Consider the following 12,911-nt stretch of genomic DNA (forward strand, 5'->3'; position numbering starts at 1 on the left):
GTGTGCGACAAGAGGAAGAAAAATAAGAAGAAAAAAACAAAGAAACTAAGCCAATTTTTGAAGTCGCATATCTCGGGAATGCGTGAAGCGATTTCGCTCAAATTTGGAATGTGGAGTACTGAAGTTGAAGGGAGTGTCCACAGCAAAAATCGTCTTGTTTCGTCAAGGCAGCACAGAGCTACGGAGGTGCGAAAATTGCGTTTTCTTTCTTCCTGTCAATATACTCACAGGTGTTGCGCGCCGGCTTCTTGGGCCGCACGACACACTACCGTGTGTCTTGATGATACCAAGGGTCCAACCTTGTGGGATCCCTGAAAGTATACTAATCAGAGGAGCAACCATTTATGACAGCAAATGTAAGCATTGATCATGAGTACCATACGCCTTTAGCTTCAACAGTACATGTTGGTGAGGCACAGAATCAAAGTCCAGAAATACCATGAGTACTATCTGGTTATTTAGATTTGATGTCCAATTGTTAACAGCAGACAAAAAGTAATGACATTTTTAGCTGAATTGAGCATTACTGAGAACTTGTTTTAACAGTATAAGAAAACAGTAAACTAGAGTAGGGATCAAATAGAATATAGTGTACCAATAAAAAGTACTGAAACAAGCTTGAGTTATTAGGACAGCAAATTACTGCAATATAAAATGAAGTGAATATCCATACTTATTTATTATTATTATTAAATGCTATCCCACTAGGGATCTGTGAGAAGGCTAAAGCCTGTGAATACAGGGAGTCAGAAACAAGTAGCTGAAACGTTGAAGAATGCAGAAACACCAGTGGTAACTTGATCCCCTGCAACAAGCAGTCTAGGCATGCACCAGAGGAGCCACAACTGTGATCTTCTCTGCATTCACCCTCTACTTAATCATTGACTTCTCACCAGCAGGGGGTGTTATCCTACTATAGGGACCTGTGAGAAGGCTAAAGCCTACACTGGCTGTGGAGTTTCCATAATTGAAATGCACAGTAGGGATATCCACTTCTTTTTGTGCTACAGTAATTTGCTGTCATAATATACAAACTCAAGTTAGAATTGGTGATCAATCTTTGTAACTAGTTTGTTTCACAAAGATGAATTGATGTAGCTATGGGAAGTCAATCAAAGAAGACGCCATCAATTGTTACATTGAACATAAACTGTAATTTTGCACATAGATTGGTGTACTGATATTCTACAACAATTGATTTAATTGATTGATTTATACGTCTTATGGTTTAAGACAAGTGTACAGGAAATAAATAAGGGGCCTAGACGCAGGGGTACCAAGAAGCTTTAAAGCAACTGGAGCCCTGGCAAGGCAAACACACACACAGAGAAACAAAACGCACACATCAATTAATAGTTAAATCAATTAGTTTACAGATCCCACAGTTCTGAGGAGCGAGCATTGAAAATTCTGTATGAGCAGGATATTGCAACTTGATCAAACAAAGGCTGGATGGTAACTTGCACACACAAGATTTGTTGGTTAGCGTCGCAGGTGTAAAGTGCCCTAAGCAACCAATCTTAATTGTAACAAGCTAGGCATACAGGCCAGTATATCAGTGTTCATAGAATGAAACACCTTAGTACAAAGAACTTACATAGCAGAGCAGTACGTTAAGAAACAAAAGCAATTAAACCGTGCTAACTAATCAGCATGTCCCTGTTTTACTTTGCTAATTATCCACCCCTCGATCCACCTACAGCTGTGAACCTGATAACAAATTCAAAACTGGTTAACATGGCTACCAATAACTGGCAGTTACCGGTTAACTGGTTTCTGTGTAGTGGTGTTATACAAATGTAATTTAGAATATATACGTAAAGCCTTTACTAATCAATACATGCTTTTGCAGGTGTTGTGAAGACCACCCTCGGCATTATGGAATCAAGTTTTATGATAAATGTTTCATTATGTTTGTAAATTTCTTTTACAAAAAAGTGAAATACTGACTTACAACTGTTTTACAATGTAATATCTACTAATCCAACTGACTGTCACTTTAGTCGCTGATAAGGCAACTTCACTGGTGGTAGGTTATCATGTAAGAAAACCAACTTCTCCATATTCTCTGGTTCTAAAGCACATCTCTTCGCTGTCACAACATTACCTGCCGTACTAAAGAGTCTTTCAGAAGGAACTGATGTTGCCACTATTCCTAAATATTTTTTTGCCATGCATGATAAGTTTGGATAAGAGTGCTGATGATCCTTCCACCACTCCAGTGGCTTCCCTTTCAATTCCAATATTGGTTCAGACTTGTAACGGCTTAACTTGGCTATCACCAGTTCATTGTAGGAACCTGTCACAGAGGTGTCTGTGTTTTCAGAAAAGGAGGTTCCCAATAATTTTTCAAGCATGCACTTCTTTCTCACTGACTCACCACTACTATGATCACCATCTGGTGGTTGTTCATGTTCATCTAATACCATGAGTTCAGGTTCTTCACTGCCATCAGAAGTTGGGGCTGGTGGAGTACTTACAATTTCATTGACCAGACTGACCAATTTCATTGACCAGTTAAATGTATTAATGACTTTAAACGAGGGTCAAGGAGGGATGCTTTATTCATCAACTCACAGATTTCATTGTCTTGGTACCTGGTTTTCAAGTCATCATTGATAGCTCTTTTCACTCTGGAAATTACTGGAGAGTCTCCGCCTTCCTCCAAATTCTTCCGTATTTTATCCAAAATAGGCCCTAGAACAGATAAGGTAGGGTACCTGCTAGCGCTAAGGTAAACAGTTGCATCTTTAAATGGTTCTAAAAGTTTGCACAAATCTTCCAGTAGCCTCCATTCTGTAGGGGAGTGTTCCAAATGTAATAAGTCTCTGTGGTTATGAAGCACAGCAGCAACGGCAGCTTGTTGCTCACATAACCTTTCAATCATGTCGTAAACTGAATTCCATCAATGCGGAACTGCCTGAATTAACTTGTGATGAGGTAAGCCTAATAGCTGCTGCTTTTCTTCCAATTTCTCAAAATCAAGACGAGATTTGTTAAAATGCTCCACTACCTTTCTAGCTCTGGCTACAGCTGTGTGCACTACTGGTAAAGCAAAAGCTCTTTGCACAGAGAAGTTCAATGTGTGGCCAGATCAAGGTAAGGTAAGTATCTTGAGGTCATCTTTCAAGGACTTCTTAAAGTTACTGCCATTATCTGTTACAAAAGCTACATCCAGTTGGATGCACCACTCAGACAGTGCAGCAGTGATTGCTTCACTAATGTGGGTGTAGTCATGTTCACCAGGTAAATGTTGGCACTGTAGCTGATTACTGACCATTTCAAACTCCTCAGTAACATAATGCACTGTGAGTGAAAAGTAGCCATCACCAGCCCTTGACGTCCACATGTCAGTGGTAAGTGTAACGCACTGTTGTCCACTTAATGATCCTTGTACTGCACGCTTCATTTCACAGTACTTCCGGTCAATATGATTCATTACAGTTCTTCTACATGGGACGACGAAACGAGGCTCCGCTACATCCATAAGGTTTAAAAACCCAGCCCCATCAACAACACTCACCGGTCTCAAATCTCTCGAAATAAATTCCACAACAGCATTGGTAAGTTCTAGTGCTCGAGCCGAATTCTGTGGTAACCTTTTCACACCTGACGATCGAACGAAACTATCCATGGTTGTAGAGATTGTTTAAATCACTTTCATATAACTCGTCGTACTCTTTTCTGTGGTTAGTTCGTAAATGGTTCTTCAAGTTTGTCGTGCTGCCACCGTGAGCAACTTTTTGAGCACAGAGTTTACAGGTAACACGATTATTTCTCTCAGCGGCCCCACTCCTGTTCTTTTCGACACCGAAATATTTCCACACTGCTGACTTTTGTCAGGAAGAGTAAACAGCTAAGTCCAGTGCTACTGCACTGCTATAGTTTGAGTGGTCCACCGCCATTTTAATTCTGCCACATGCAATACCATGCACGTGCACCAAAGAAAAACCGGTTAAACTATTTCATTAACTGATTAACTGTAATATTTTTATTAACCGGTCAGTAACTGGTTTTTTTAAAACCGGTTCACAGCTCTAGATCCACCCGTCATCTGGAACAGTCAGTTGAACTCAGACACACGAGACTAATCAGTACATGCCTGCTCTACTTTGCTAAGAACGAGTTCTTATCCACCTGTCATATGGAAAAGTCAGTTGAACTCAAACACGCGAGAAACAAACAATAAACAGAATGAAATCATATACCTTAGTACAACTTACAGTGCGCTAAGAAATGCAAGCGATTAAACCGCCAAGTACTCAGCATGTGCCTGTTCTACTTTGCTAAAAACGAGTTCTTATCCTATACCCCCCCCCCCCCCCCCCCCCCCCCCGTCTGGAACAGTCAGTTGAACCCAAACACACAAGAAACAAACGTACCGGTCAGCACAGAAAGCCGAGTGGCAGCATGTACTAAATGAATAATTAGCAGGAAGCCACTAATGTGCTATCGTGAATAAATGAACACCTTGTGTTGTCAGCGAAAAGAACTGGGGACAAAGGAAAGTCCACAATGTGTGTATCAGTTGATGAAAAGGTACATCTTGTGACGAAGTGACATCAAACAGTGAAGAAATCAAGCCCGTAGCTATATCCATTGTTTAGTTATGCTTGGCTGAAGGCATCAGTTAGTCAGAATAAAATAGAAAACTTTTAGAAACTTTTTGGAAGGGTTTGGGATTGATCTGAAGACATTTTGGGGCTTGGCTGAGCCTAACCAATACTGCCAAGTTGTCATGAAGGGAAATTGAGGCTGGGTTTAGGGGTTGGCTGGAAAAGCCCAGTTCTGCATGATCCCTACTATACAGTACTACTGTACCGTATGATTGTCTCCAACAAGGTCAAATTGATTGGGAAACAGTTAGACAAGATGTTTATTGCCTTTCTTAAAAAGTACACGATACTAACACTGACCCAATCAAAGTGAAGTACATCAGTTAATGAGGTTTAGCTAATTGTTCTGGCCCACAAGCTTAGTTAGTCTTTGGAATAGCTATGCAAGGTTTGGCTGAGAAGCTACAGGAAATTTTGATGAATAGGTAAAATTTAATTTGTCAAATGAATGGCCATAAGCACTGCTGTCCACCACTTCGCAAAAAGTAAGGGTTTGGTGAAATACAAATACCATATTATTTCAAAAGGAGTTCAATTAGACACTGCACACAACTTCTTGTTACGTCAGGTGATTTGAACTAAAGCATTGCGTTGCCAAGGCGATTTGTGTGTGAACGTCATTGACATGCATTAATTGGCTACCGCCAAATCTGGGCGGTAGAAATGATTTAATATGTATCTGTATTTCACCAGACTTTGCAAAAGGGTAGGCAGCACCAGACTACAGCACTCCAGCTGTACGAGTATGTGTTTAGATCTATAATTTAATTCATAAATGCTGATGAAGTATGGATTCGTCAAATTTCTTTTGCCATAATTTCCTGTCGTATACAGTATTACTAGCTAGTATAAAGTATGCTAGGGTCCGCAATCCGAAAAATCAACTTTTACAAATCGATCCCCCTACCATTACGGGATGTTCATTGTAGTACCTCATTGCTAGATCCACCATGAAACCGGAGGCATGATTGTTGTCATCACAGAAATATTAATTTTAGTATTTCATGAGATGCAAAAAATATTTTTTAAATTTCGTACTCCACACAAAGAACAGGATAAAACTTGCTGCTTAGCTAGATATTATCTAGAGTTAATAAGTACGCACAGTAATAAGCAAAAGATTCACTGAGTTTCCGGCACAGGGTTGCTTTCTCTCAAAAAGCAGAAATTGAAACACGAATTTTCGAATTCAAACTGCCCTACCAGCCAAGACAAGAAAAGCCAACTCTCCCTCATAGTGATATGATACGGTTGGATGCATAGTCTGTCTATGCTGTTAATTTGGAAAGGATCTGAGACTTCTCACCATCTGGGTGAAGAACGTCAAAATTTTCATGCGTCGTTTCAAGGGATTCTCTCAATGGTACCAAAGTGCTTTCCAGTACTTCTGATACCACACTGGTCACTTAATTTTGTTTAGAATGATGATAAATGATGGTTCAAAACGTTTGGTAGTAGTGGCAGTTGGTGTTTCTGTGATTTCATATGATGCAGTATACCAGCAGCTCCACCCAGCTTGAATCAAAAATGAAAGATTTCGTGCTTTTTTTGGTTTGTTTTGGGACATTTTGCAGCATAATGGTGATGTAGGGTGATTTAATGAAGATTTGAAGCTGCTGTGGAGTGTGAGAGGTGAAGTCAAATTTGGACGATTTTGCTGCTTCCCTTGATGCATAGCTTAGAGCGAGGCTTGGAAGCTGTGGATGAAATAATAATGGACAACCGCTGCTGCCAAATGTTCAGTGACATCTTTTGCCATAGTTTTAGTCTGATTGTTGTGGCTGCAGGGGCGCTGGAAATGGCTAGAAAGCGCGACACAATTCTTTGATGCTGCAGAAAAATTTGACGCTCGTCACCCAGATGGTGAGAAATCTCAGATCTTTTCCAAACTAACAGTATAGACAGACTATGCACCCAACCGTATCGAAACGCTATGAGGAAGAGTTGGCTTCTCTTGCCCCTGGGAGCTGTGGGCGTGCGCCTGGTTTACTGAAATTGTTTTCGTGAAAGTGTGTGTGTGTGTACCTATCTGTTTGTCCGTACGCACCCACGTGAGCAAAATTGTTTAATAACGGTAAAAGCAGCTCTTACGTAAGAAGTAAAAGTGAAATGAAGTCTGTATTAAACTTCTGCACATGTGAACTTTGCTCTGAGGTGGTTTCTTTTGGCGGACTGAAATACGGGTGTGGTGACTTTCCTCAGACTACCTTCCCCGTGAGGTTTTCAGGCATTTAGCAACTGAAAAACAATGGTGCAGGCCTTGTACACTACCAGGAATAGCCTATCGCTTCGAGTTGAAAGGGGGCGTATCCCTTACGTACACGAACGAAAATGAAGAGCAGCTTTGAGGATTTGTCGAGAGAATTTGTGGGAAAAACACATTAGCCACACTATAAAACAGTTTAGAAGATAGTTTTGTGCGTAATATGTTGGTAAAAGTGGTTTGTCTTCCTTAGCAGTGCATAGCAATGTAATTGAACAAATTATGAATATTTCATGAATTACGAGAATTAGCTAATAATATTATTGCACAACCCAAAACTACCCTATTGTAAAGTAGTAATACATAGTTGGTTAATTCATAGTAGTATATACTGTCTATGATAAGTTAGCTAGCTGCATGGCGCCTGGTTTTTAGAAGTAGCACAACATCAACTTGTTTTTTCAAAGAAAGCAACCCTGTGCTGGGAACCCAGCCTTAGTTCTGTGCATACTTTTTAACTACAACAACTCTGGATATGATCTGGCTACGTAGCTTCATCCAGTCCTTTTCGTGGAGCATGAAATTTTAAAAATAAATTTTGCATCTTGCAAGATACTGAAAACAATATTGGATTCAATATTGGATACATTATCCGGTTTCATGGTGGATCTAGCAATGGGATACTACAATGAACATCCCACAATGGTAGGGGGATTGATTTGTAGAAGTTGATTTTTCGGATTACGGACCCTAGGTATGCCTATACCACAACTATGCACAATACACCATGGTCTACACAGCTGCATACACTGTGGTTCTGGGATGACACCAAAACACGACCCTTAGCATAACAAGACGTCGTGTTTGCGCATAGAAGGGCGCTTAAGTCTTGCAGAGTCAAACGGGAAATTCAGTTATGAGCCACACACCTGCCACCTACTTATAACGCTGAGTAACAATAGTATGAAGGTCGTATACTATTTGCTAATAACTATTACCTCTTCGCTGCTTTTCCAGTGAGGCGTAGGCTGTCTCGCAGGTGCCCTTTGCATATTGCTTCCCAGTACTGTCGGCAAAAATCATCCTGCTGTGAAGAATTAGCGTCGCATCCACCCTGCAGCCTTTCATTCACCTGAGTATCTGTCATCGATGTCAGTTCCACGATTTCCTCTTTCTAAAAATAAAAAATCAAAAAAATCCAGATCAATCTTCGGTTTTCTTCCGCTATACGTACTGGAACGTGATCACACTCTCGTATTTAAGTTATCTGAAGATGGCCGAGGATCTTTGCAAAGAAGCTCTTAAAAGATTTGCAGCTCAATTCGGGGGCGATAAACCAGCAAATATAGCAGCGTTTGCACCAGGAAGGGTTAATCTTATAGGAGAACATACCGACTATAATGATGGATTTGTTTTTCCCATGGTAAGGGAGAATTATAAAATACAGACCCACAATCGGAAAATTTCCCACACAGGCTATTGAATATGGAACAGTGATAGTTGGATTACGTAATGATACTGGCAAATGTGCAGTGTTAACATGTGCTGATGTTGGAGATGAGCCAAATTTAGCAGAATTTGATGCTCCCAAGGATGACAAACCGTTAGAGCCAGGGGAGCCAAAATGGGCCAACTATGTCAAAGGAGTAATAGATCAATTTGACAATGGAAAGGGAATTGTACCTGGATTTAATGCTGTAGTTATGTCAAATGTTCCCCTTGGCAGTGGGTTATCTAGTTCAGCTTCCTTGGAGGTAGCGACACTATTTTTTATTGAGCAGTTATGCCCAGATGCTGAAGAAAGGACGGAGTCTGAGAGGGCTCTGCTGTGCCAACAGGCAGAGCACAAGTTTGCTGGAGTCAAGTGTGGTATCATGGATCAGTTTATATCTGTAATGGGAAAGGCTGGCCAGGGACTCTTGTTGGACTGTAGGTATGGTATGTCTGTAGTGTGTGTGGGTGCAGTGTGTGTGTGTGTGTGTGTGTCCATCCGTCCGTCTGTCCGTCCATCCATCCATCCCAGTTTCACTGCTTAGTACGTTGCTGATGATTTTTAAAAACTTAATGGCGATGTTACAAAATGCTTTGCAGTGGGTAAAGTCCAGCTGGACTTTATAAGCCACTAGAGCGTAGCATAGGTTACTTGGGGAGCTAGTTCTGGAGGAGTGCTGAGGCATTTGAGTTGGTATGACACATCTTTAGGATTTCGTGTTATCTGGGGAAACCAAGTGCCCTTGACTCACATAGTAGGTAGAGCTTAGGTTCTTAGTGAGGTACCCAAGAGGATTAGATTTACATTTATACAAAAGAATGTTGTTTTATTGTACTTCCTGTATTGTGCTGTCCATCACCAAGTAGACTTACATTTGTGGCCTTATCAGTAATGCCAATGAGACTTGTGCATGGTGTTGACTCAAGAGAACACAGTGCCAAGTGGTTGAACTATTTACTACTCTGTAAGTGTAAGCGACTGACTCAATACTATTGACAGCAAGAAAAATTAAATATCTAGCACAGTTAAAAGAATGCTTAGAGCTAATCGTGGCACTTATGCAAGAGATAGTAGTTACTGTTATACGTAGCAGTATGTTTAACAATGGGGATTGTTTCTGCTTCCTGTTTTGCATACACATAGCATCAGCTATATAGTCACTTACTTTCAATACCATGCTCCATTAGTTATCTTAATAATATGGTAGATGATGGCTTGATAGCCACATTGTGAGACTATAAGTGGTTGCTAAGGAACTTTCAAACACACGATACCGTCTTATCACGTGTAGTGCCACATGTTCACTGGTCTAGTGACACGAATGCTTGTAGACATGGCATTCTCTTTCCTATCTCATTCCAAAACGCATGATGGTGTACATAAATTTTGTCTTAGCAAAAATAGTGCCTTCCAGTTCCGAGTCCCTTTCTTTTGTAAGAGTTAAACCATTAGTGCTGTGTGTCATATCAGGACCTGAAGGGTATGCCTTTGGCACTTAAAAAAGTTCCCATTCATAATTTTCAAACCAGCATTGAGAGTGAGATGGTCCCATTTGCTGTTTTGAGCAAATGCAGATCGCAAACATGATTCAGTAAACTCACTTTTGTCTGTACTGAGAGGAAAGTAGCTTGGAACACCATGTATGATGGAACCTTTCTATAACCAGCCGCTTAGGGACTTTGTTGTCTTGCTAATGTAGCTACCTGTATAGAAAGGGCAAAAGCATTGTGACTGGCTTACACCTAGTTGTGGCACTTAGCACAGTATGCTGATGATCAGAATATAAACACATACATACACTGTGCTAACAGCTCAGTTGGTACATGGTGTTAATTGTGATAAAGTACTTAAAGCACGATACATGTGCTAGTATATATATGGAGTTGTGATTGTGGGTTTAGTGTGTTGTTTGTTTAGTTGATTTTATTTTTCATGCATCATCAAGTGATAGTGTAGTTTAGTTTGGCTCTCAACAAGTTGCCAAATGTATGCATAGTATTTGTGTCTCTATTAATAAGACCACCTCATAATAGTAATCATGTCAAGTTGGCCCAAAGGGTACTTAATATGTGACCAGATCTGCGAGAATCCCATATGTTAGCGCAAGCCTAATTTTACAGTAGAATGCAATAAACGCTATGGGTGAAATATTTATGAAATCAAAAAAGTTCTGTAAATTTTTTGAGCACTTGAAGGAAGGTGGTAACGGCAAATACCTTGGTAGCATCGTGATCCGAAAAGCAAGAGGAGTTTGGAAATCTTTGTTTTGTGTCAGTGCTCCCAAGGGGACAGAAGATATGAATGTTAGTCTAACTTGTGTTGGACAAGTGGTTACCTCGTGTTTTTGCCCTTGTCCTGGCTGTAGGAAAGGGCTGGAAGACAAAACTTATCCAACAATGGATTTGCCTGTTCATGTAGAATCCGATGGTGTAAGTTGCATCTCGGTAAAGGACTATATTTGTAAGTTATTGCTGTTTGATTAAGTGCCTGTAGTTTATTTTCCGTAATGTCACTGTACAAATCGATTTTCCCGTTGTTGCCACATTGTAGCCCTGTATCTTCAAAAGTTCAATGCTTCTAGAGCTGAAACTTTGGTTGACCATTCCTTTGGCTATCTAGATAAAGAAAATGTAAAAAAATAGAATTCAAAGTATGTGACCGTCTCAGCAAAAACCCGACTTGTTTGCACAATTTCAGATTTTTAAAATTTTTCTCAGCATTATCTGCAGTGTCCAAGGAATAGATCACCAAAGTTTCAGCCTTCTGTGGTAAGTAGTTTTGGAAGTATAGCGCTAGACAGTGGGAAGAGCAAGATAATCGATTTGTGCAGTGACTATACTGAAAATAAACTACAGGCACTTACATTTGCAGGCATAACTTCCGTTTGGATTAGTCTACAATGTTACAATTTGGTTTAAAATGTTCACCATGGATTAGCACATCAACGAAGGTATAGTGTTAGCCCTGTAGTCACTTGTGCATATGGATATGAAGGTTTGGTAGAAGAAATGATGATGATCTTGTTTACGTTTACTGCATCGTAAACAAACGCACGTGACATGCATTCCGTTGGAGCTATAGAAACAAAACAAAGACTTTCAAACTCTCCGTGAGCGAATAAGATGGTATATAGTTTTAATCGATTTGAGTATTCCTTTTTCAAGTCACAACTGGCCCAATAAAAACTTGCTTATTTTTTCTTTATAGCATACATAATTTTACGAATAATTTTTAAATTTCATTTTTCTCAATACGCATGCTTGTGCAAACAAGTCGGGTTTTTGCTGAGACGGTCGGTCACAAATGCGCTAACATAATTATGAGGTTCTTGCAGATCCAGTCACATATACTAAATGACTTAATGATAAAGACTCTATCACATGTTTTGCTATTTAGACCACCCTACAGTCCCCGGTTGATCAAACTGGATAATCCTAATGTCGTCTTCTTGATCTGTAACACAAAGGTACGTCATGAGCTGGCCAGTGGAGAGTACAACAAGAGGAGGGAAACTTGTAAAGCTGCAGCTGAAAAAATGGCGAAGCCATCACTAAGAGATGCCAGTATTCATGATCTTGAAAGTGTGTGTGTATGTTTGTATGTACATATAGTGATTGCGTGGGTGTGTGTGTGCATGTGTGTAGTGCTCTTTGTGTCTGTGTTACTCACTATTCAGTTTACATATTCTTATAGTGAAGAAGTCGGTGCTGGCCCCAGATGAGTATTGTCGTGCAAGGCACGTCATCACTGAGGGCAATCGAGTCATTGTCTCCATCCAGTCTATTCAAGTGGGAGACTATAAGAAGTTTGGTCAACTGATGAAACAGAGTCACACCTCACTAAAGTATGTCACCTACCATGTGATCTCCGTATTCTTATCTCATTTCACTGGCTCCCCAGGGAATTTTTTGTGTGACTTTGTGCAGGTTTAAGGAAATACGTTTCTAAGTCTGTAAACCCTAACCATCTGTATGTAAAAGTTAATTTATCTTGCTGTATGTGTGGGTTTTGTCAAGTGGTGTTTTGTGACTACTATTCAAATGGTTTTGTATATACAACATAATATGTAACTTTTCAGGGAAAATTGTATGGATCGAGTTATGAACGTATGCATACTGAAATGTTCTTTTTGTTTTTATAGAGCATTTCTTGACTATTTGTTGTGGTCTCAATTAGCTGAACATTTTTGTCGTTCTAGGGATGACTACCAAGTCTCTTGTGCTGAGCTGGATAAAGTTGTTGAGCTTGCACTACAGATACAAGGAGTGTATGGCTCTCGTATGACTGGTGGAGGATTTGGTGGATGTTCAGTCACCCTGGTGGAGAAAAGCTTCCTTCAGCGTACCATGGACAAGATCTTGTCAGGATATCCCAATGCAGAGTTCTTTGTATCATCACCTGGAGATGGTGCCAAGGTCATCGATCTCACAACGCTAGGAGTATAACCCCAAAACACTGGCTGGTTAAGTAACTGCACTTACGTAAGCCGCAAATTTTGTAGGCCCTGCCTTTGGGGATATAATACATATGTACTTAACTATTTTACTTGTGGGTGCACTCTTTGAAATGATGATTATTTTTAATAATACAAATCACATAC

General features: G+C 40.1%; 2 protein-coding genes across 3 annotated transcripts in view; one reads left to right on the forward strand and one right to left on the reverse strand.

The window, feature by feature from the left end:
- LOC136250418 (inactive rhomboid protein 1-like) overlaps positions 1–8,044 on the reverse strand; it is a 31,049-nt gene extending 23,005 nt beyond the window's left edge. The window contains exons 1-2 of one of the 2 annotated variants that reach the window (XM_066042624.1): positions 7,952–8,044; positions 7,818–7,903 (exon numbers count right to left, since the gene is read on the reverse strand). In XM_066042624.1, the coding sequence (XP_065898696.1) occupies positions 7,818–7,903; positions 7,952–7,966 (101 nt within the window). In that variant the 5' untranslated portion in view covers positions 7,967–8,044. Of the gene's footprint in view, positions 1–7,817; positions 7,907–7,951 lie in introns of both variants that reach the window. The other variant, XM_066042623.1, reaches the window with a different exon arrangement.
- Positions 8,045–8,046: 2 nt separating this feature from the next.
- On the forward strand, positions 8,047–12,903 carry LOC136250419 (galactokinase-like). Its single transcript, XM_066042625.1, has 5 exons — positions 8,047–8,242; positions 8,295–8,752; positions 11,708–11,892; positions 12,005–12,155; positions 12,510–12,903. Exons 1-5 carry the CDS (start codon positions 8,093–8,095, stop codon positions 12,754–12,756), a joined length of 1,191 nt encoding a protein of 396 aa, XP_065898697.1. The 5' UTR covers positions 8,047–8,092; the 3' UTR covers positions 12,757–12,903.
- Positions 12,904–12,911: the final 8 nt, after the last annotated feature.

Source organism: Dysidea avara, chromosome 3 (assembly GCF_963678975.1).
Source record: "Dysidea avara chromosome 3, odDysAvar1.4, whole genome shotgun sequence".
Lineage (NCBI taxonomy): Eukaryota > Metazoa > Porifera > Demospongiae > Dictyoceratida > Dysideidae > Dysidea > Dysidea avara.